This window comes from Phlebotomus papatasi, chromosome 1 (genome assembly GCF_024763615.1).
Source record: "Phlebotomus papatasi isolate M1 chromosome 1, Ppap_2.1, whole genome shotgun sequence".
Classification (NCBI taxonomy): Eukaryota; Metazoa; Arthropoda; class Insecta; order Diptera; family Psychodidae; genus Phlebotomus; species Phlebotomus papatasi.
Window position 1 is genome coordinate 103,314,670 of NC_077222.1, and position 23,025 is coordinate 103,337,694.

The window sequence follows — 23,025 nt, forward strand, 5'->3', positions numbered from 1 at the left end:
TGCTATTTTCTATGGGAAAGCGAATTTATAAGGAATAATATGTTTTCTATAGTCAATCTCAAGACCTTTCCAATGATATCATTCTTGTTGAAATTGGATAATCCATTTCGAAGAAAATGCAGAAAAACGATATTTTCCAAGAAAATTGATTTAAATCGCCGCCATTTTGAATACGCAGAGCTATGGGATAGTATAATTTACCAACACTGCTTTGGATAAGGATTTTCAGGGGCACAAAGGAAAAGGAAATTAGATGGACATAACAGTATTTTCTCACGACATTTTCTTCTCTGAACTTCTTAATCGATAAAATCTAAGATTACTGAACAATAAGTTATTAAATTTTCATTCTAACCTCTACTAAATATGTGGATTCGATTTTCTACAAAGAAAAACCTCTGAATTCACAAATGCTTGACTATTTTTGTTGTTGTTGAATATTCTTGTGGGATGGGACACAAAAGCTAATAAACTCCGGAATATTTCTTTTTATTCCTAGCGAAATCGTCTAATTCAGAACCGTGTCATTTAATACCCGTAATTCGGTAGAGATTAACATTTTTCTTTTTGTAGATTGGTTGTACAAGACTATTTTCTTCCACTTTTCGTACAATACTTATGTGTTGTGAATACACAAAAGGGAGTGTAAATAAAGTAAAATGTAAATTTCGTTGGTTTTTGGTCCTCAAACTGGGGCGGGGGGAGGCGGGAGCTTTTTTGATGGCTTCAAGAATGAGAGATGAAAAATAATTGCGCTGAAATGGATATAGGATGGGAAGGTATTTACTATATAATCTCGGTTTTATACGGAAAATTTTCATATTCATGGAATGTTTGTGGAACAATTTTTCATTGTCATACACAGGAAAAAAAAGGAAATATCTTTTAGGTAGTACTCCTATAATTTTTTAATTAGTTTTTCTTTTCTTTTTTTTCATGGACTAACAGCACGTCAAAAGGCATTTTATCTCAAATTTCTTTTTTTTTCTTTTCGTCATATTTTTGCCACTTTTCTCACTTTTCTGGCTTCTTCTTTGCAGCTGAATTTCAAAGAGTGTGTTTATTTTTCTTCTTCACAAATGATCTCTGTCTCACAGGCTTTCTTTTCTTGTTCTTCTCCGATGGTATTATTTTTCAAAGTGTCTCTGTGAAAACAAATGAGGTGTGCAGAGACCAAAGGAAAATTTTTCTATAGCCCCAAAATTCGCAGGAAGTTAATTTTATACGCAAGATATGCGTGAATAGCAAGGTTAGGTGTTACTGAGAGTTCAATGTACACAGCTAGATCAATTGGGCTCAATTGAATGTAATTTATACATTTATTTTGGCGGAATTTTGAAAAATCTTTGAGGTTATAGACATTTGAGAAATTAACCTTAAATTTGCTATAATACCAATATTTTCTAACGTTTTCGGGATATTTTATTTACCTAAAAACGAAGAGATACTAGCCACCCTGGTACTCATTCTTTACTCTGAGAAGTTATTTGAAAATTCGTGGTTATGTTAACCTTAACCTCACAAGTCTTTAAATCTTATGCACAAAATTTAATCTCAAAATCATAACCAATAAATTGAAATAATTGGTTTATGAGGTTATGTTAACTCTAACCTAAGAAAACATCTACTTTATTTTGATCGTTAAAAGATTCTGGAAAAATTAAATTCTCTAATAGAAAAAAACAATAATATACTAAAAAATGATACTAAAATTCTAACTTTGAAAATGTAACCTCACAAAATTATTACTTTATTTTTGATCGTAAACACTCTAAATTAATAAAAACTAAGGATATTTCTTCATGGTTTTCAAATCTTATGCACAAAATTTAATCTCAAACTCATAACCAATGAATTGCAATAGTTGGCTAATGAGGTTAAGTTGACTCTAACCTAAGAAAATATCTAGCATATTCTTATCGTTGAAACATTTTCCAGACAATTTAAATTCTCAAACAGGAAAAAACAAGGATATTTTGAATAGTTTGCATTTCATGTGCTCAAAATTCTAACCTTGAAAATATAACCTCAGAAAATTTTTACTTTATTTTTGATCGTAAACACTCATGATAACCAATAAATTGCAATAGATTTCTTATGAAGTTATGTTGACTCTAACGACTCTAATCTAAGAAAATATCTACCATATTTTGAGTGTTAAAGCACCATGTTTTTTCTGGACAATTTAAATTCCCAAATAGGAAAAAACAAGGATACTTTGAATAGTTTGCACTTAATATGTTCAAAAATTCTAACCTTGAAAATATAACCAAAAAATTACTGTAGTTTCTTGTAAGGTTATAATGACTATAACCTAAGAAAATCAATTTGTAGCAACATTTTTGAATAATTTTAAATTTTTTCACAATAATTTACCTTTTTCAGAATCAGAAATTAGAAACTCTTCTAACTCTTCTAATTCTAACCTCTGAAACTTAACCAAAAAATTCTAGTAGATTTTTATGCAGATCAAACAAACTTCGAAGTTTTAAAACGCCAATTATTTATTATGTTTTACTGTGAAACCAAAGCTCTTTTGGAGTTCTTGTTCTATTTCTGAGTTTAGAATTTTATGCAACCCGGACTAAAACACATAACCTATAAAACATAATATACACTATAGAACGTAACCTTTTACTTCACGTTGGGAGGCAATATTATGTCAAGATCGGGAAATAAAATTAGAATTTGGATTCCGGAAAAAGCTAACGAATTAGTAAGTTATTCCTGTTGCACGATATATAAGCCACTATCAATTCAGCTGGAAAAGTATGCATCTTGAGTTGAATTCTGGTAATCTTTATACGGCACTCGCGTGGCAGTGCCATTTCCACATATTTAGTTAGGACTTTTTGTTCGAGAACTGCTGACCGGTCAGCTGATCGACTTAGCAAAAATATGCTGAAAACGCTGTCTTTTTCAGCTAACTATGTTCGCTGGATTTAGCCATTACTTCAATCATCCTCCTACAATTGAGGAACAAGAGGTAAAAATAAAATTGCAATTTTTATCAGAATTTTCTTCCAAAAACATGACACAGAATGCGTAAAACCATTTCGTACGATTTACTTCATTCTCAAGACTGTACATAATTTCGGGACCTCCAGTAAATGGTTAGAATCTCTAAAATTATTCAGGTAAGAACTTCTACAGAGAGTTTCGGCTTAAGTGAAAACGGATTGAAAGAACTTGATATGAATTGCATAAATTACCTTTGTATTGCCCCTAAATTTATGTAAATATGTTGGCGCTGAAAATACGTCGGAATGGCGAATGGCGTTTCCGTAACTCCCCTAATTTATTCCAAAGACTTCTCCTGTGAGTATGCAATTTTTCTGTCACTCGAGTGAATTCGTGGGATTTTTTCAGTCCTGCAAATTTCTTTGAAAGCGGAAGTCCCTGTATTCATTTTCAATTAAAAAAAATAAGGAACGTTTTGTTGAAGTTTGAAGGTTAATCGTTAGATTAAACATAACCAATAAAACGTTTTCAAAGGTTTTTGGTTAACTCTTTCGTCTCTTTTGGGACTCTGAGTACCCAAAGCAGCATATGAATATTCTGTGAAAAACGATGTTTTTTAATTATTTATAACTGATAAAAATCCGATTCTTGTGGATGATTACAAACTGAAAGGATGTCCTAATGTATGATATTTTTTGTAGGACCTCAATTAATTCCTGAGCTTAGATATTTTTGATTAAAAAATTGTGAAATTGGCTTGGAGCTTATGCTGCGGTCCGGAAAGAGTTAAATAAGAATAGGGTTTTTTGTTGCATAATAGGTTTTTTGAGGTTAACACAGTGGGACATAACCTCAATTATTAATTTTCGTCCATAACCTTAAATTTTGAAACTTCTTTGACAATCTTGCCCACAATCGGATAGATATGTCAAATTTGAAGGTTATGCATAATAATTTTTACTTTTAAACAAAGATTTTTCAAAATTCCAAAAACTAAAAATATTCAAAAGAATATTAAAAACTAAAGAGTTGCTTTAAAACTCCGGATATTGTCTCAGAAACACCTTCCCTTGGTAAAGAACGCTTAAAGAGAGCGTGGCCAATTCTTTTAAAGATCATTTTAAAAAAGATTTTATAAAATTTTAAGGTTAAGAAAAGTATAATCTCTCTCGTTCAAAGTTCTTTCATGGGGCAATAGCGTAGAACTTTGTGATATGTTAAAATATAGAAAATAAAATTCGTTGAAAACGTCTTTTCTTTTCGCTCTACTAGCAAACTTTCCTATCAAATTCACTCAAAAAATTTTCAATTTGATTATCGCAGTATTAGGAATTTCTTAAATGTTAATTTAATGTTGATTCTCTTGCTTAACTAAACACTATAATTTCTTTTTTTTTAATTAATTATCTACTTAACAATATCTCTTTAATTTAATCTCTGGGTTGCCTTACAAATATATACTGCAACAAATTCATTTTTTCGCTCTGGAAAACAATATAATTTTTCGTGAAAAGTCCAACGGAGAGAGATAGAGACGGGACATGCGGAAAAATTATATTGTTCTTTCTTTTAGGGGCTCATTGTTTTTCTTTGCGATGTTTTATAACCTCTTCGATAAAATAAACTTTCCTAGGATCTAATTAAAATTTACAATCTTACAAGTTTAACTTTATACAGCTTTTATTGAGATTATCTCTCTCTTTGAATAATTTTAAATATATATTTTTCTTAAATTTGTTTTTGGTAAAGGTATGAATCATTGGAAAGAGAAAAAGGAGGAAATATTAAATTTTTGTTTAATTGCTTGGTAATTTAGAATATATTCTCAGTGTGGGATAAAATCTACATCAAATTGCAATTAATTGTGTTTACTAAATTCTAAGGATCATTTATCTAAATACGTTTTGGGATTATCAATTTTTTCTTTTTGGTTTTTTTTTGTTCTAATCAATTCACAATTGAGGTTCTTTTTTCTTTATTCTAAAATGGTATCTCTGTATGTTTTGTTTAATAGTTAGATATAGAAAATATAATCTCTACGCGTGGAAATTTTCTCTAAGGTTAGGTTTCTTATAACGATGATCAATGAAATGGAAATGTTGGGAGAAAGGACACTCTTTACAAAGATTTCACAAGATGAAGGCGGGAGGGTTTGGTGAAGAGTGATCACATAGGTTCATGTTTTGGGTTGGCGATTTAGGCGCCACCTAGGTCCTTGATGGCCTGCAGGATTCTCTTAACGTGGCCTACCTTAGTCACGCCTAGATCCTTTAGGTCACGCCTTCCTAGAGTTAGCAACTCCTTCCCTCGGATGTCATTCTTCGTGAAACTATCCACATACTCAGCCAATTGCATAGCTTCAAGCCAGGTTGCAACTTCCGTAACTCCCCAAGTGGACACAGTATCCCTAGTATGGAGATCCCTAGTGTTAGGAGTGCTATCTCTACTGCGGAAGCGCAACCAAAACGGTTTGGACTTTTTACGACCATGATCATTATCATAGTGCGGTGCTAGAACGTTAAGGTAGGCCTTCGGTACGTTTTTGTCTTTGTGGATCGTACACTTTCGCAACTCCATCTCCATGTTAGCCAGGGAGACACTTAGCTTGGTCTCCAAATCCTCCCGCAAGATGAGGCTCGACCCGCGAGCACGGAGGAGATCGCATGTCTCCTCATACAGATGTCTTGAACACGTTACGACTTCAGCTAGTTGCGACCTTAGATTAGGTCCGTCGATAATTTTACCATTAGGATGGATAGCTTCCAGAGCTTCCGATGTACGACAAGCTACAGCATACAGTTCATGCTGAAGCGATGGATGACTGATGATTAGGAATTTAACCCATTTCACGAGCGATGATGACACTTCGATAAAGTTCAGAAGGAGGTAGGACTCCCGCTCTGAAAGGAACTGATCGGATCCCACCCCTATGTCCGATGTTGTGGAAGTTTGTTCCCTCGCAATGCTAATACTGTGCTGTCTCTGCTTTTCCTGCCAACTCTTCAATGATATCTCAAGGTTCCTATTCCGGCAGAGCATCTGACAACGATTTTTGTGGATGATCCTAATCATTCCCGGTGGTTGAAGCCAAGCTTCCCCGTCAACCTGAATAGGCATATCTTCGTCTCCTAAGATATTGATCTGAACACTCTGGCACTGAGCTATTCGGTGATGCTGTAGGTTGATTAGCCGAGACGCTGCCATTTGAACTGAACCAAAGACAGCCACCACCTCGAGGATTCTGTCATCAAAGCTAGGTGCTAGGAAGCAGTCATCCTCCTTCTTTCCACCCCAGAAATTAGTACCGCCCATGAAACTGGGTATATTGAGCACCACGATACCCTGGAGTGATGGCAAGGGAATTCTCTGGCCATCGCACTCAAGTTGAACACGTTGTTCTAGGTTCTTGTAGGTCTTCTGAAGCCACTGCTTAGACCCCAAGACACCATACCACATGTAGTTTTTGGCACGAGATCGGCATTTTTCAGGATGCTCCTCACGTTTGTTGTGGAAATCCAAGGAGATCTTTGCATCAATCCCGATGCCGAAGTAGTTATTCATGACGCACTTCTCGTAGAACCCTTCAAGAAGGGTCTCGTCAGGGTCCATTAGGGGCGATACTGCAGCACAGAGGGTATCTGCATTGGCCAGGAGACACTTGGAAATGAATCCTGTGCCACTGGTAACATCTGAGATAAGATAGATTGGTTAGTAAAAGATTGGGAATTGGATTGAAAGCAAGCTAAGTGATTTACTTGGCCATGAGGGCAAACGAACGAGGGGATTGATAATGGGTAGACGTTTCATCTTCTGATCATCCTTCTCCTGTTTACTCTTCTCATCTTTCTCATCCTTCCCATCCACTCCGGCCGCCGTACTGCCTAGGAGGTTAGCCTTGGACAACCCAATTGGCAATGCTTCATTGGGCTTGTACAGACTACCACAACTAATCCGACGCGAAGCTGCTGGGGAGCAATTGAGGAAGCGCATGTGTTCCTGATCCAGCCCCAGGAGGTTGGGATTGAAACCGGAGTGGCGTCGATCGCGCTCCCTCTCGTACTCGCGAACCGTTAGGCTGGGCGAGTGACTGGAATGGCGACGAATCTCGGCGGAGCGCTGCACTCGGAGCTCATTAGTAATTGCCGGGGAAGGGGGCTCCACGACTACACTTACCTTGGGAAAATACGGTGATGGTCTCTGGAATTGTTCAAAGCAGAACAATGGGTCGTCAGAGAGCAGTTGGTTGATGTAATACTCATTGTACAGTACTTGATCGGCTGACTCCTTCTTGCACGACTCGTCGAAGCTGATGTGACGCCTGTTGTCGGGCTTCTTGAAAGTCTCTGTGTCAGATAGATCGGAATGTGATCCCTGTATTTGGATTTTGATTGTGTCTAAATTGTCACCACACTCCTGTGGTTCTGTCTTGCTTTTTGAGGCACTTGCAGTTTTCGGTCTCTGCGGAAGAAACAGAATGGTTGTAAGTCTGAGCCCTTAGGTAGGGCTTACCAATTGTACCTTGAAACTCTTCCTTGCTATATCGTTGCCCTCGACAAATTGCGCCAGGCTGCAGTATCGGATAGGTTTCTCCTCTTTTCTATGATCTATATTGAAGACCATGTTCTCATACCCAAATGGTTGATCATCAGGTTTGTTCTCCTTCTCTTCAGTTACAGTTTCATGAACGGATTTTCCGTTGGAGGATAGCTTCTTCTTTAGCGATCTCTTCCTGGGCTTCTCAGGAGCACAGAGAGTTGTTGTGTCCTCGGTGATTGTGTTGTCTTGCAGAGCACCCAGAATATCCTGTCCCAGCACTGAACTGATGTCATCCATTAGACTCTCTCCATGGAGAGCATCCGTTGTATCACTCGTTTCCGGCGAATCGATGTGGCATATTCGATCAGACTCTAGATCCTGCTCAAGGAAGTTAACAGGTCAAATAGAGATTAAAAGGGTTTTTGATCATGGAGGTCTATCGATAGAAAATGATCATAAGCGATGAAAAACGGATTGACCTTACTGCTTTTCTCTCCATTATTTTCCTTACAACGTTTCGGAGGCTTGAAAATAAAGGAGAGAAAAACAGTAAGGATGGTAGGATGGAGGCAGAACTCTCGTCGCGAATCGGTCAGGCTTTTGCAGTAATGAGGGAGCTTGGCAGAAGCGTGCTGAGGAAGGTCGAGCTTAGTCGATCGGCTAAATTTTCGGTTTTTAAAGCTGTGTTCATTCTTATTCTCACCTATGGTCATGAGATTTGGGTAATGACCGAAAGGGTAAGATCGCGAGTACAAGCTGCCGAGATGAGGTACCTTCGAGCGGTTAAGGGAATCACTCGTCGAGATCGAGTGAGGGATGTGGCCGTTCGTGAGGAACTAAGAGTCGAGGTGCTGCTTCTTCGGGTTGAGAGATCACAACTTCGATGGTATGGACATGTTCAACGCATGAATGAAGAAAGATTCCCCAGAAAAGCTATGCAAGCCATTGTGAGGAGACCTCGACCTCGAGGCAGACCTAGGACAAGGTGGCTGAATAAAATTCAGGATCTTGCGTGGGAGCGCCTCGGGATCGAACCCGAACATCTTCCTGAAGTGGCAGAGGATCGACAAACGTGGGCTGCTAGATTGGATGTCATGGGCCCGCAACCCCAATAGGGATAAGCGGTTGAAAATGAATGAATGAATGAAAAGCAGTAAGGTCAATCCGTGTCTTTTTCATCGCTTGCAATCCAAATTGACCGAATTTTCCCAATGAAAATGATCATATTCAAGATGGCGCAGTGAAAGTAATCTTAGGTAGGGCTCACCTGAATCTGCTCAGCGACGAAGCCTTGAGGATCAACGTCAGGAGCTTTGTCAAGGATCTCAGAGGTTACGCTACACTCTTCGTTGCTGATGGCTGAAAGTACGTCACTTGCCTCCCCAGGAATATCTTCCGAGGAGGATCTATCGGGTGCGTCTGTATCGATGATGGTCATATTGTCACTGGTATAGACATTGCTGGGTTTCTCAGGGACAACAATATTGGGCACAATGAGAGATTCAGCAAAAGCCTCCGAAGCCCCATCATCAAATGATGGCCTATGCTCCGAGGACAATCGCTCAGGAATGGAGTCTACGGTGAGGAAGTCACTCCTGATCTCAATTGTGGGTGGCTTGAGGGTCTGTGGTGAGGTTGATGAGGACCTACGTCTCTCATCTGATTTGCAGAAGGGGAACAGTTTCTCTGTATGACTACTGGCTTCCTCCAGTTCTTGAATACTATGGGGAATATTGGTGAGGAAAGATTAGTGAGTGTTTGGGTTTGCGCAGGAGTGTTTATTACCTTTCGGGAATCCCTGAACTTCGGCGACTACCATTGTCGGCAAACTGCGTGGGTACCGGGAGACTAACTGTGTTGAAGAAGTACTCATCTGTGGAGTCTCGCCGTAAATCTGGCAGTGGAGAGATGCAAGAGAGGTGGGTCATCGAGACCGTGGGTGAGATAATATTGATGGGTGGTATTTGGAATGAGGGGGATGGGCAGGGGGACGACTCAAATGAGGGCGTATGGACTGAAAGAACATGCAAACATTTATTTTTTTTTCCAACTGTAACACATATATGCAGGATAACATCAATCCATTCCAGGAGGATTTCATGCTCACTTTTTAAGCTGTCAGCTTGGGTGGAGAGTCGGCGGAAATGCCGTGGTTTTATCCTCTCGGAATGCTTTACAATATTGCTCACAGCTCGCTTGAGGCTGTTGGCACGAGACAGGAGAGCTTCCTTCTCACCCAATCTCTGTCGACTCCTACGTTCCTTTGTGTTGAGCTTGTCTTTTTCCGTCTTCTCGAACAGCACCTTCTCACACCTGATTTTCGGGAAAACAGTCAGGGGGATTAGGTTGAGACATTCATGCATGATAGGGGGGACTTACGTGCTGGAGCGCCTTTCAGCCAAGCTTCTCTTGGCAATGTCATTAAGCGTCTTGACGAGATCATCGTCTCCATGGATGCCACTCTCCTCCTCCTGGAGACTGTCCAGTAGCATCACGAGCTTGTGTCGTAGAATATCACACTTTATACCTAGCTGTTCATCACTCCGGACACAGTCTCCGATCCTGGCCAGCAGGGTATTGACTGTGTCACAGAGGTCCTTCGTAGCGGCTATTATCACTTGCAGGTCCTCTGTCTCGAGCAGGGCCTGCAGATGCCATGTCGTAGTCTCCTCTACGTTGCTCAAATAAGGGTCTGGATGGTTTGATATGGACATCTTGGGGGTTCGAATCCCACCAATAGCCCTCTCAAACACCATAACACTCCATCGGTCTAGCATCTTTGTACTGGCTTTTTCATACCGTTCCACCAGCTGCGGCAGATGGGTATCATCATCACAGGATGAACCCCAACCCAGCACCCTGGCCAAGTCATTTCCCGTTCCCAGAGGAAGCACCGCAATCTGACATTGCTTCTAAAAATAAAGCCCATAAGAATAGGCCAAGAAAGGAACCTCAAGTATTCTGGTCGAAATTAAATGCAGGACACTTTGCAATAAAATATATTTCTCAGCCTGAGAGCCGGAAATAGCTCAATCCAATCAGGATGCTACACTTACATTCATGTCGAGTCGATCGATTTCACTTAGTACCCAACCCACTGATCCATCTCCGGAGCATACAAGAATCCGGAAGGGGTCAAAGTGACGAAACAACCTCAACCCCAGACCAGGTCCTGTGGAAATGAGATCAAACACTTGGGCAGGATTGAGGAGTTGCTTGAAGCGCCGCAGAAACTTCACGCCCTGATTGTCTCCAGACTTGGAATTGACGAATACCAGAAGGGGTGAAAAGCTTCCATGGGGCTTCACAACGTCCCATGCCTCGTCCACTCCAACGGAATGGAGCGCTGAGGGGGGCACAACGGACACTCGTGCTGGACCTAGAGGACACGTCATCTGCATATTTGGGCGACATGCTGTGTGCACTGTAGCTCGACACCACAAACATCTCCAATCCTGCAATCTGTGTCAGAGAAAAAGATTCCCTTTCACATCCTGCCTCTCAATAGTTACAAAATAAAATAAAAAAAATCTTGGAGAATTGATGGGATGGGTGAGGTTTTCAGTTTTCAAAGTTTCAGCAACATCATTATGCTAGGGATGGTTTATTTTGCATTAATAGGATTTTTGATAAATTGAGTTACATCTGCTTCCCAAGGTTTTGCAATCTTCTTTTCTGGATTGAGTTTGATAAAAGTTTGACTGGTACACAGTTAATCCTGATGACGTCAAAAGGAATAGAGCAAGGATGAGCTCAATAGAGGCTTGTAATTTATATTGCGCGCCAATTTTCTGCACTAAAATAGCGGGAAAAGTATTTAATGAAGAATGACTCTTTTAATTCAATTTACTTAGAGATTTTTCCTTCATTTCCTGGAAAGGATATGTTGCATTAGAGGTTTGTGTGGGAAAATTTATACATATCATCCTGTAGCTTGATTTGAATTTAAATTAAATAAATTGAGATACGAGAGGTTAATTTGAGGTTAGGTCTAAACATAACCTTAAAATGCTACATAACCTATTTTGGTCTTTCTAATTTTTCTGGCATTTTCACGAATGTGAAAAGTAAAAAACCAGACAAATAAGGTTACATTTTCTTGTGAAATCCTCTACATTATTTAATCACTGATCATCCTTCAGGTAACTGAAGAAAGCATCTCAGGATTGGCAAAGAATAGAGCATAGGATGAAAAGTCAATTTCTAGTATACAAAACTCACTCAATAAATTTGTCAGAAAGGAAAATTCTTTGGGGTATTGTTGAGGGAATACTCTCTAAAGTCCTCAGGGAAAAATATTTTTCCTATTTTTTTCTTACGCATGGTTTGAGGACTTTTGTGTGTGATGTGCATCTGATATTCTTGAGCATGTTCTTATGATTTGCATCTATTGAATGGTAAATGGATGTACTTGCCCGAAGAAGAATGCAGAATGGAAGTCTTCATGAAAGGATTTAGGAAAGATTATTCAGAATATTTTTTTTTCCTTATTTACACTCAGGAAAAATATTTGCGGAATTTTGGAAAATGTACAGAAATGGAATGAGGAAAATAAATGATTTTCCTATTAACACGGCTATTGTAACCCCAGGTGCTACCCTATTAAGACAGTACGCAAGTCGCTATGAATTGTCATTGATACCACCAGGCCAAAGATACCTGGGTCATAAGGGAACAGGTTAAAGCTGCTCTCTTTCTCTATATTTTCTACAGACATTGCTTTCCTTGTCTTTCAAAGGCCTAAGTGTTGCCCTCCTGAAAAGTATGCTTAAGTATAAAAAATGGTTGTAAGCGAATATTCTGTAATTTTCACCCCAAAACAGATATTTGGGGCTGTGAAGGATCCAAAGACACATTATGAAGGTAGGGAGAAGGGTCTGTTTTTAATAGAAAACTTGAATTATTCACTAAAAATGCGAATGAGTGATTTTGCAACACAATGATGCTTTGTGACATTGCACAAGTCCAAGACAACGTCAAAATAAGATGTGCTACCGCCTCCGCTGTACTCCCTGGATGCGGTCTATTCTGAATACTGCCACTGACTGGTTCTGATCGACGAAGCATGGCACGCCTGAGCTGCACTTGGTGAATTTCAAGAAATAGAAAATTGAGGGAATGAATGTTTTTAGACCCAAAAATGCATCGTTTATTGTCACGGTACCCATGTATTGCTAGAGAGATGATAAAAATGTACTGGTAGGGAGGACTGATACTTTGAATAAATTATTTTTGTATTGACTTGAAATTTTCTATGTTAAATTGATAGAAAGAGAACGCGTGCTTAGTATGAATCATGGACGTGGTAAATTATAGCCTGCCGTGCTATGACAAGCCGTGAACGTAATAAGAAATTAGTACCCGTGGAAAAGTAAGAAGATCCCGCTAGCATAGTGCATAAATGTATCTAGTTTTTTTTTATAATCAAAATATATAAAGTGATAACTATTAGATTGACGTGCTATTTTGAGAATCAGCAGAATATTTATTTTCAAGCATTCGTATACATCCACGAATAAGAGTATATTGTACTATTAAGATTATCAATTATCAAGAAGCTTGTCAATTTTAACTGTTGGAACTTCACGAGAGAGCAGTTTCCACAATCTTTAGGCAATAGTAGCATTGCGGTCGAAATGGTGGAGGGGGGGGGGTAATGCGACACATAGCCTCTTCCTCTAAAATCCTATGTTCATCAACGAACAAAGGATCTGGTCCTTCAACAGAGGGTTGCGCGAGGGGCTAGCAACCCCTCCTCGTAAAAGCAAGATTGTAACGTAACCTTAAAAGGAGCTTACGATAGGACGGACTTTTCGATAACGACTTATGCTCCGTTTCTGGAACGAACTGACGGAGAGTCGCTAGGACTGGAGGAGGATAGTGCGAGAGGCCAGGTCTCTTATAGGGACGTTGTAGCCACCTAAATAAGTAAGTAGGCACGGCGTATTGGTATGAATCACATACGTGATAAATAGTAGTTCGTCGTGTTAATATGTATAAAACAGAGGTGAGCAAGGAACGTTTTAAACCGAATAACCGATGAAAATTGTACGTCAATGGTCATAACGCTACCCATACAAACTTATTTTGATGTTTATTCGGTTGCAACCGGTTCTTTCTCACTCCTGGTGTAAAGCAAGAACATCGTAAATTTTCTGGTTTTTAAAATAAGATTTATGGAGTATTAAAAAGTAGTTCATCGTATTGTTACGTCGTATCACGGGTTAGTTAAATTCTTACAGAATTGATATGTTTTAAGAAAAACACGGCGTGCTTGAATATGAACCACAGACGTGATAAATACTAGCTTGATCTGCTATTACATATTAGTGAAACATGATTAGTATCAGGGGCATGACATTTCCTATGTTTCCCATATGTTTCTAGCGAGCCGAAAAATGTTTTCTGTCATTGTAGAATGAATTAGCAAAAAATACTAATAAAAAATAAAAGCCAATTTAATAACGAAGAAGCAACCGAAAACCTTAAATTGGCAACCTACGTAGTTTTGGAGATATCTCGTGAAATGTGTACGAAAACAGGGAAAATTTTACACTAAAACCGGTTGCATTTTTCAGACCTAATGTCACCCCCTTGATTAGTATAAGAACGCCTTGCGCTTCCTTGTGATTGCATCTTTAATAGTAGCTTTTCATTGAATCGAAGCTTGTTAATTTTTTCTGTTTTTAACATGCATTTGTGAAAAATAGCACGGCGTGCTAATATAAATCACGGACTGATAATTGCAACCCTGTTATTCTGCCCTGTTGAGTAGCCATTTCAGAGAAAGTCACACTTGCTTTAAACTTTTAGTGTGGTTTAAATTTAAATCTCTGCACGTGATAAACAATAGCTTGAAGTGCTATTATAAATCAAGAAAACGTTCATGAACGTTTTAGCGTTGGTATACGTCCATTAATAATGCTTGTATTTATATAAATTTAATAAATGCAACTCCATTTATCCTGAGTGTACAATGTGCTTACATGATACTTTTCCGCGGCTAAATCGATATATTGCTGTGAAAGGTTTAATTCAGGAGCTTTTCTTCTCTTGAATACAAATTCCCCGGGACTTAAGAGAAAATCATAAATCACAAGGAGTTGAGTCTCACCTGAGTACGGAGCCACACGTTTTCTTGCACACGGCACACGTTGCTGCCACCGGAAGATTACCCTCCATCCATTGATGCGGCATGAGGATATTTCCATCATTATCCTCAATGATGTCCTTGCCAACACTCGCAAGTGTTGTCCATTTGCAGTTGGCAATGGCTTTGGCGGCGCATCTTTTGTGCACCTTCCACTTGCAGACTTCGCACGAGAGTCCATGGGATGTGACCCCGGACAGAGCCTCACGGCAGACGTTGCAGTACGTTGGCCGGGCATGAGATGTTGCATACCAGTGATGGTGATTCGACAGGAAGTCCGGATCCGATGGGCCAGGTTCAAAGAAATCCTGAGCTGAGGCTGCTTTCAGGGCAGACAGCCAATCCTCCATTTCGCGTCGAGATTCGGCACACAAGACCAAGCTTCGTGTTGGTGTGATGACCTGAATGCAAGATTAAGTACTTTGTGATAAACTTTGACCTTTTCCATTTTGGGCACGGGCATAAATAGTAAATTTGCAAAGAGAATAAAATCAATAGAGATATTGCAGTTTTGCATTTGGCTGATGGCATTATGGTAATTTTACCCCGTTCGATGCTTTTATATCTCTACAGATACCACATCATCAAATATTTACATTTTTTTTCCATAGGTTTAGTCAACATTGCTAATGATGCAACCGACAACCTGGCAATTTTGTTACGTAAATTTGTGCAGGAGCGATTGAAAATACAGGAAAACCACGAATATTGACCAAAGTTTCATGAAAATATGTTACACATTTTAACGTTCTCATGTAAATTTTGAAGTTTGGGATTTTTAATGCATTATTATCGATTTTTGGGGCATTTTTGCAATAAAATTTTATGTAACCAAGAAAATATTAAATATGAGCTTATACTTCCATTTTCTTTCGAAAAAAGGGAAAGGAAAGAAGGGAAGGAAGAGTTAGAGGGCTCTATAGGGAAAAGCATATTCGTTGCCCTCCCGAAGTATAAGTTTATGTGTAAAACTGAGATTTTAAGTCGTTATACTTGTAAATAAATCTTTAAGTAGCTATTTACGGCTATAGGGGACCTATAAATCCTTTTTAAACCAGTATGGACTATGGGATGTAGGGGAATGTAGTCTCCCTTCGAACGCTCATGCTTTAGAATAATGTGAATTTTCTTTTATTTGTCCTAAAAGACCTACACATAATTATCAATAATTCATGGTAACCTAACTAATTTTTAATAGAAATGCGTAAGTCTCTTAAGAAAAAATAAAAGAAAATTCACATTAGACGAAGGCATGAACGTTCGAAGAGAGAGTACTTTCCCCTATACATCCTATAGTCCATATTTGTTTAGAAATGATCTGTAGGCTCCCTATAGCCTCAAATACCTACTTTCGGATTTATTTACAAGTATAAAGACTTAAAAGCTCAATTTTACACATAAGCTTATACTTCGGGAGGGCAATGCATATGATTTTACAGAGCACTTTATCTCGACCTTCTTTTTCTTTCCTTTTTTCCGAAAGAAATTGGAAGAATAAGGTCATATTTAATATTTCCTTTTGCTCTATAAAATTAAATAGGGGTTTATTGGAAAAAAAATATAATGGCAGTACATCAATAACACAAACAAATTACAATTCAATTGGGAATTTAACCTGAAAGGGCTTTTTAGCACTTGTTGGTTCCATGATCGGAATTAAATTAATCATGATAATCAATTATTTGATATGAAAATTCGGTTATTATGTCATTAAGGGATGGCATTTTGCAATCCTTTAAGCTCTCTCAACGCAAAATATTTTAATGAAAACAAAAATTAAATTGAAAATATTTTAATGGTTCAAATATTAATTAGGACATCCAGATTGCAATTAGAGATATTAAAAAAAATTGTTGATGTGTAAATAAAATCGCAATATCGCATGACAGATAATATTTTATACATATTTTTTTGTAATTTTCGAATGTTCAACAACATTAACAACTTATTAATTAAATTTGGGAAATCGAGTAAACGATATAACATTAAATATAATTTTTTTTGCACCAACAACCTTCGGAAATGGATGAATATTTGAGAGGAAAACGGAAAATTCAGAAGAGGCATCTCGTATCGAAATGAAGTGGAAGAATTTTTCATACCAAATGGAATACAGTTGAGGAAAGTTTTGCTGGAGGAAGAAGTCTTAGTGCAATTGAATTGGTTCATTCTTAATGCAAGAGCTAAAGATTTTAACCCTGTGCCAGAAGATTTCCTCGTAAATTTCCACTTGAACTTTGCTCTTTCTCCGGGCCCAGACAATATTTTCGGAACATTTTTTTGGCAAAAGAAATCAATCCCTTCGTACAATCAACTTCACAAATTAAAATATAATTAAACTTCTCCATCTTCCGAACCAAAGTTAGTTTATCGATACTTGGGAGAGGGGTGTTTTGTGCAACTTCTCAGACTTTGAAAAAATTTGTTGTTTTAGGCTCAAATGAGGAGTTTTTGGGGGTTGGGGTTAAAAAAGGGAAAAGCTGAGGATGATTTATTGCTTGGAGAAAATCACAAATCATGGTGAGAAAATAACCTGAAGACAAGCTTGGAGGGCTTCTATCGCATTTTTCTTCCAGGTACACAAAAGGGAGGATTTTCCAACATTATTTGCACTCAATCATTTGCCAGAAGATCAAAAGGGAAATTTCGCTTTTTTCCTCAGAAACCTCTCTCTCTCTATTGCAAAGGTGAAATTAAATTCGATAATCTTGACTTTGGAGAGTATGTGTCTCGTCTTTTGAAGATCTTCCGACAGGTGTGACGTAAGGTTCTTGGTTCAACATTACATTGTCGAGGACTTTCTGCATGAATATTTTCGAGGCACTTGAGAGAAGGATCTTATTTACAGCATACGTTCCTAAATCATCCGTCTCCAGAGAAGTACAGAGACCCTGCCGTGAATTATTAGCACAGATCTCATAATTTTACATGGGACTATGTACAACTATTTTGAAAAATCATTAAGGGAAAGCGGGTTACCTTCAGACGACTGAAACTTCGAACAACATTGCTGATTGAAACCAAAGTAGCCTAGTTCGAAATTTCAAGGCCTTTCAGAAAATCCAAATTTAAGCAAATCGGTTGAGAAATAGGCCCTCTAAAGTAGTTTAAATTTTAGTTTCGAAAATTCGATATTGCAAATATTCAAATTTGTGCTGAATCTTTTCCCACTCGACCACTACTGGATTATTCCTTTAAATTGAGCTTAACGCCATTGGTTTAGCTACTTTTTGATATCAAAATGTTTTTCTGTCGCATAGGGATTAAACCTCGACTACCTCGAAAACGCCCAAATCATATTCGTAAATGAAAAAAAATCTAGGAGTGGTTTTCGAAATTTAAACATGGTTTTGGTTGGGAAGGAGGGTAGTGAAGGGAAAAAGAATAAAAAGACTGCCCTAGATAATATTGCTTTGTGGAGAGGTCATCAAAGATTGGAAGTCGATATCTCTTATGGCCTCTTCATACTAAAAAAATTTATGTTCAGATCGAAGACTCCTTCCTACACAAGCGTAGGGAATTTTCTTCAATATGGACATAAAAGTCTCTGATGTGTAGAGGCCACCTACGGCCACAACCTTTTGGATAAATAATAAAAGTTTTTTGGAAAATATTCGTGAAAAACACTTCAATTATGAGTGCCCTACCAATTCATTTCTGGACTAAGTCTTAGGCAACCGGGTCAAAAACTTCAAGGCCTTTCAAAAAATCCAAATTTAAGAAAATCGGCTGATAGTAGGCTCTCCAAAGTGGTTTAAGTTTGGCCTTCGAAAATTCGAAATGTTCACCTGAGCTACTTCCGCAACATATTCGAAAAGAAAAGAAATCGTAGGAGCTGTTTTCGAAATAAATCAAGAAAACATGGTTTTGTGTGTGTAGAAGGGGGTAGGGGGAAAAAAGAAATAAACGTCGTGAGAAAATATTGAATTATAGAATGGGTGGGGTCACCGAAGACCGGAAATCGATAGCCCTTGCCGTATAAGCTCCAGGTCAGTGATAAATTCGAGATAAGTGGAATATAAAACCGCTCTTTCTTTTTGACAGAATTTTGACGTTTCCACCTATATCAGTGCACGCGATTTTCTTCAAAAAAGCAATTTTTGTCAAAAATTGCTCCTGAGGTGAAGAAGCCTTAAGGGTACTTATGATAATTTTTATTTAGTATTTAAAGGTTTCTTTTTCTCAAATGGATTTAATAAAAAAAATTACGCAGATTATAATATTCAATTCAATTCAATTTATTTAAAACCCACAAAAAATAGGGTGATTCCCTCTTACAAATTTGTGGCAAGTTAAAGAAAAAAGGTTAAGAAAAAGGATAGAAAAACAAAAACGGAAAATATCACAGTATATAATATCATTTAGGAGTAATTTTTTGACCATTTCTTGTACAAAAAAACCAATCATTTTTGAGTCAGAGTAATTTTTTGCGGATTGGGATATATCTCAAAATCGCGAAAATGAAGTTACGATAATTGTTGATTTAACTGACGATTTAACAAAAAATATTAGTAATTACAAGAAAACTTCTTAAACATTTATGAGTTCTCACTGAAGGCTCATGGCAATGTTCTTCAATTCAATTAACACTAAGCCTACCAAAACCGATTAAATTGAGCGGTTTAAAAACTTTTTAAAATTAATATGCATTTAAAAGGTACAATGTCACTATCAAACTTTATGAATTTCTCAAAATATGCTTGTAATATATTTTTCAGTGTTTCAATTTCGATTTTTACCATTTTTCCAAGAAAAATTTCTAAGTATCCTACCTACCGCGATCTGTCATTTGACTGAGCGCGCTAGGAAAAACGATCAAAAACGGTTGGTAGGTTTTGTGTTAAGTTCAATTCATATCATTTCTGTTTTCAGGAAAAACTTTACGAAAGAATAATAAAATTGTTGTAATAGTATTCTATTTGCTTACGAACATTGACGAACAAATATTTGAAAAAGTAGGAATGTTTGTCAAGTGATCATGTTACGAACAGTGTTTGTAACAAAAAATACCAACTTTTACGAATTTGTAAGTATGCAATAGATCTTCACAAAAATTGGCATTACATTTAACATAATATATTTTTCCGTGAATCCGTGAACCTTTGTCATTTGTTAAAATTTGTCAAAAGTATATTCTTTCACATAAAATATGAAAAGAGTTTTGTGAAATTGGGAAATAGTACCCCTTTAATAAATTTTAAATAAAATACAATTGGCTGCTTTACAAACATCTTCTGTCGGATTATCGTAATGCAGAAGTGAGTACGAACTATTTCAAACAGAATACAGTAGAGTCCCGCTATAGGCCATCGCTCTTCTATAGTCCACAATTTATCAACCGTTGATTTCAAATCACTGAGGTTATGTTTTTTAGTACGCGACATGCAATGTTGTCATAATTATTTTAAAATTTTGGCAAACTTAATTGAGTAGTTGTAATAATTGTGATCCAAAATGAAGAGAGCGAGGACAAGTACCACAATCGGAAAGAATGTGGAAGCCGTCGAGCAATTTCGATACTAAAAGTCGTTGATAATTTTAAAAAATGACATGGACTATAGTGCGACCCAACTGTCGAATCTGGAACCAAATATGGACTATAGCGAGACTCTACTGTAAATGTGAAAATTTTGTCTAGGTGGCGTTTTGACTATTGACGTACAATTTTCATTTGACGTTTGTTTGATTTCAAACGGTTTTTGCTCACCTCTATCGTAATGCAATATCCCAGTGAGCATAAAATGCTAACCGATTTCAATTCAGCTGAAAACATTTTTAATTTCAGCTGAATTCTGTTAATCTTAAAGCGCCACTCGGGGGGCAGTGAAGATATTTGGTTAACACTTTTTGTTCGAGACCTGCTGACCGGTCAGCATATTTTTGTCGTTCGACTCAGCAAAAATATGCTGAAAACGCTGCTTTTTCAGCTAACTGTGCTCCCTTTGTTTTAAATAACAACGGAAAAATTATACAAGTTATTGTTTTATTCTTGCTTCAATATCTTGTTTCAATATTTTGCGATACCGTCTCTATCTTGTTCTTCTGTAATCATTTCCACCACTAAGAATTCGGCGCTTCTTTTTTTTCATGCCCTCTTCCACATGAACGCAATTTTTTCTATCCTTGAGCTGAAAAAGCGTAAGGGAAAAGCAAAGAAAAATGGACTGGAAGGGTGGTGAGGAAAAAATTCTTACTCACTCACGCAAGTACTCAAATAATTTCCGTACCCTCTATGAGCACAAATTTCAGGTGAGAGATTTGTTTAAAAAATTGCTGTCGTGGAACAAAAATTGTAGCAAAAATAAAAGTGATTTGTTGCAGAATTGAAGAACAAAATTGCCTAAATTTCGTTGATTGTGAAGGAAATTGTTCTAGAGATTGTGGTAGAGGTGTTCAAGAGCGATCCAGTCTGTGTGGTATTACATATGTTAATTCTGCGATGAACGACTTATAGAGGGGTCCTCTAAAGACTTCAAGTCACTATCTCGAAACGTTTGACTTCTAGCTTCTCTTGCGTATTTTTATCAAATCACTTTGAGCAGCATAATGGAGCAGTGATGTAAAATTTCAACAAATTTCTTGAAATTTTCACATATTTTACTGCTCTTTCATTGTTAGAGGAAGTACATTAATGGAGGAAAATAAGGAAATTGAACAAAGGGAAGTGAAGCAATTACATGAATAATTAAATTCAGGATATCTAATCATGATAAAAAAAACAAATTTGCAGAATTCAATAAAAGCTCCCATAAAACAGATATTATTTGCGAAAAAATACATCGCCTTATTTTCTCTTGTGCTTTCCGGAGGATTTTCCCGGGGTTATATGCTGAACGGGGTTGAGAATAGGCTTTTATCCCTGACAGATTTTATAATTCGTATCACAAATTTAACATATGGAGATGGATTAGTGCTTTCTACGCAGAAAACACTCATCGCGACTCATTTTAATCTGTTCGAGGGGGTTGGGGATATTTTCATAAATTTCAGATATGGGGTGGAAAAATGAAAAACACGCAAGAAAGGTGTTCGTCACAGGTGTTACTCTCATTTCCATTAACTTCCACTTCGACGCTCACAAGGAAAGGAGACAAGTTTTTCTTGGCCAAAAACATTTTGTTAAATCGGAAAAACAACCCCAAAATTTAGTGGATGAAACACACGAAAAGCATAACAAATACTAAAGAAAATCCCCAAAGAATTTATTCACCTGAAGTCACTTATTGCGATTCTCCCGAATGATTTTGTTTTTCTGGGACTTTTCACTCGCATTGGTCGAAAGATTGGAAAAATAACACAATAAATAGGATCCTAAGCTTGACAATTGTGATAACGAACAAATGATGCAGAAAACTATATCATCACGTTCAACGTAGATAAAGTATTGGAAAAAAAGCACGCAGAAAATAACATGAGAGTGGAAAAAATGGAAATATAGAGAATAAATATTTTCCAATATTTATGCAAATGCTCTTCTGCATTTTCAATGAACGGAGCATCAGTCTCAATTGGTTTGATGGAACTTCTGACGTTATCTTCACTTAAAACAAATATGCATAGAATCTTTGGGATATATTTTCTTTTTAGAAAGGTTAGAACGTGTCATGCAATAATATTCAACTCCGTACTTTGAAATATCTACTTCGTTCAGGGTGACAAAGTATTTTTCGTCTTTCAGTACCAATTTATAGAAAAGAGCTTTTAGGAGAAGCTCATGGGAAGTGAACGATAACGCTCATAAATCTTGAGCTTTCGAGTAGCTTTTTTACTCTTTTGAATTGCATTTTATAGGTGCATTTTATGAGATTTTATTGGTGTTGTTCTCTTTTGCGAGACAAGAAAGCGAGAAAACAAAAGAACCCTTTCCATGCACTATTACAATACGTATTGATATTCTTTGATCTCCCTTTTGTGCTGAAAATTCTATCTGCAAAAATCATAGATGGACATTTCTAAAAGCGTTTTTATTCATTTGTATTTTTTTTTGTAAAGCTGTTTTACATTTTTTGAAAATATCTGGTAATGCTAAAAGACAAAGTACTGTTACACAGAAAAAAATTGAAAATTGTCCTTTAATGCAGGCTTCTCTAAGTTCACTGACTATTGCAAAAATAGGAAATTATAGGTTTAGGGGAAGATGAGGCAGTTTTATGGACCTGAACTTTTATACAATATATGTACTCATTTGCTAAACGAATTGAATGTAAAGTATTCCAACACCAAGCAAAAATCCGTAGAGTCAAAACAACTCTATCGCTGAATTGACTCGGCTGAAGTATATGCTCAAATGTTTTCGTTTTAAGAATATACTTCAGTCAAGAAGAATTTCGTGTGACAAAGTTCATAACGCTCCTTGGATCCTATTTTACATTTTTTGA

General features: G+C 37.3%; 1 protein-coding gene across 1 annotated transcript in view; it reads right to left on the reverse strand.

The window, feature by feature from the left end:
• Positions 1-558: 558 nt before the first annotated feature.
• LOC129810185 (diacylglycerol kinase eta) overlaps positions 559-23,025 on the reverse strand; it is a 157,607-nt gene continuing 135,140 nt past the window's right edge. Inside the window, exons 3-12 of the mRNA XM_055860502.1 lie at positions 14,612-15,048; positions 10,554-10,959; positions 9,877-10,409; positions 9,605-9,810; positions 9,283-9,511; positions 8,765-9,218; positions 7,480-7,875; positions 7,231-7,419; positions 6,717-7,158; positions 559-6,650 (exon numbers count right to left, since the gene is read on the reverse strand). Of these exons, the coding sequence (XP_055716477.1) occupies positions 5,158-6,650; positions 6,717-7,158; positions 7,231-7,419; positions 7,480-7,875; positions 8,765-9,218; positions 9,283-9,511; positions 9,605-9,810; positions 9,877-10,409; positions 10,554-10,959; positions 14,612-15,048 (4,785 nt within the window). The 3' untranslated portion in view covers positions 559-5,157. The remainder of the gene's footprint in view (positions 6,651-6,716; positions 7,159-7,230; positions 7,420-7,479; positions 7,876-8,764; positions 9,219-9,282; positions 9,512-9,604; positions 9,811-9,876; positions 10,410-10,553; positions 10,960-14,611; positions 15,049-23,025) is intronic.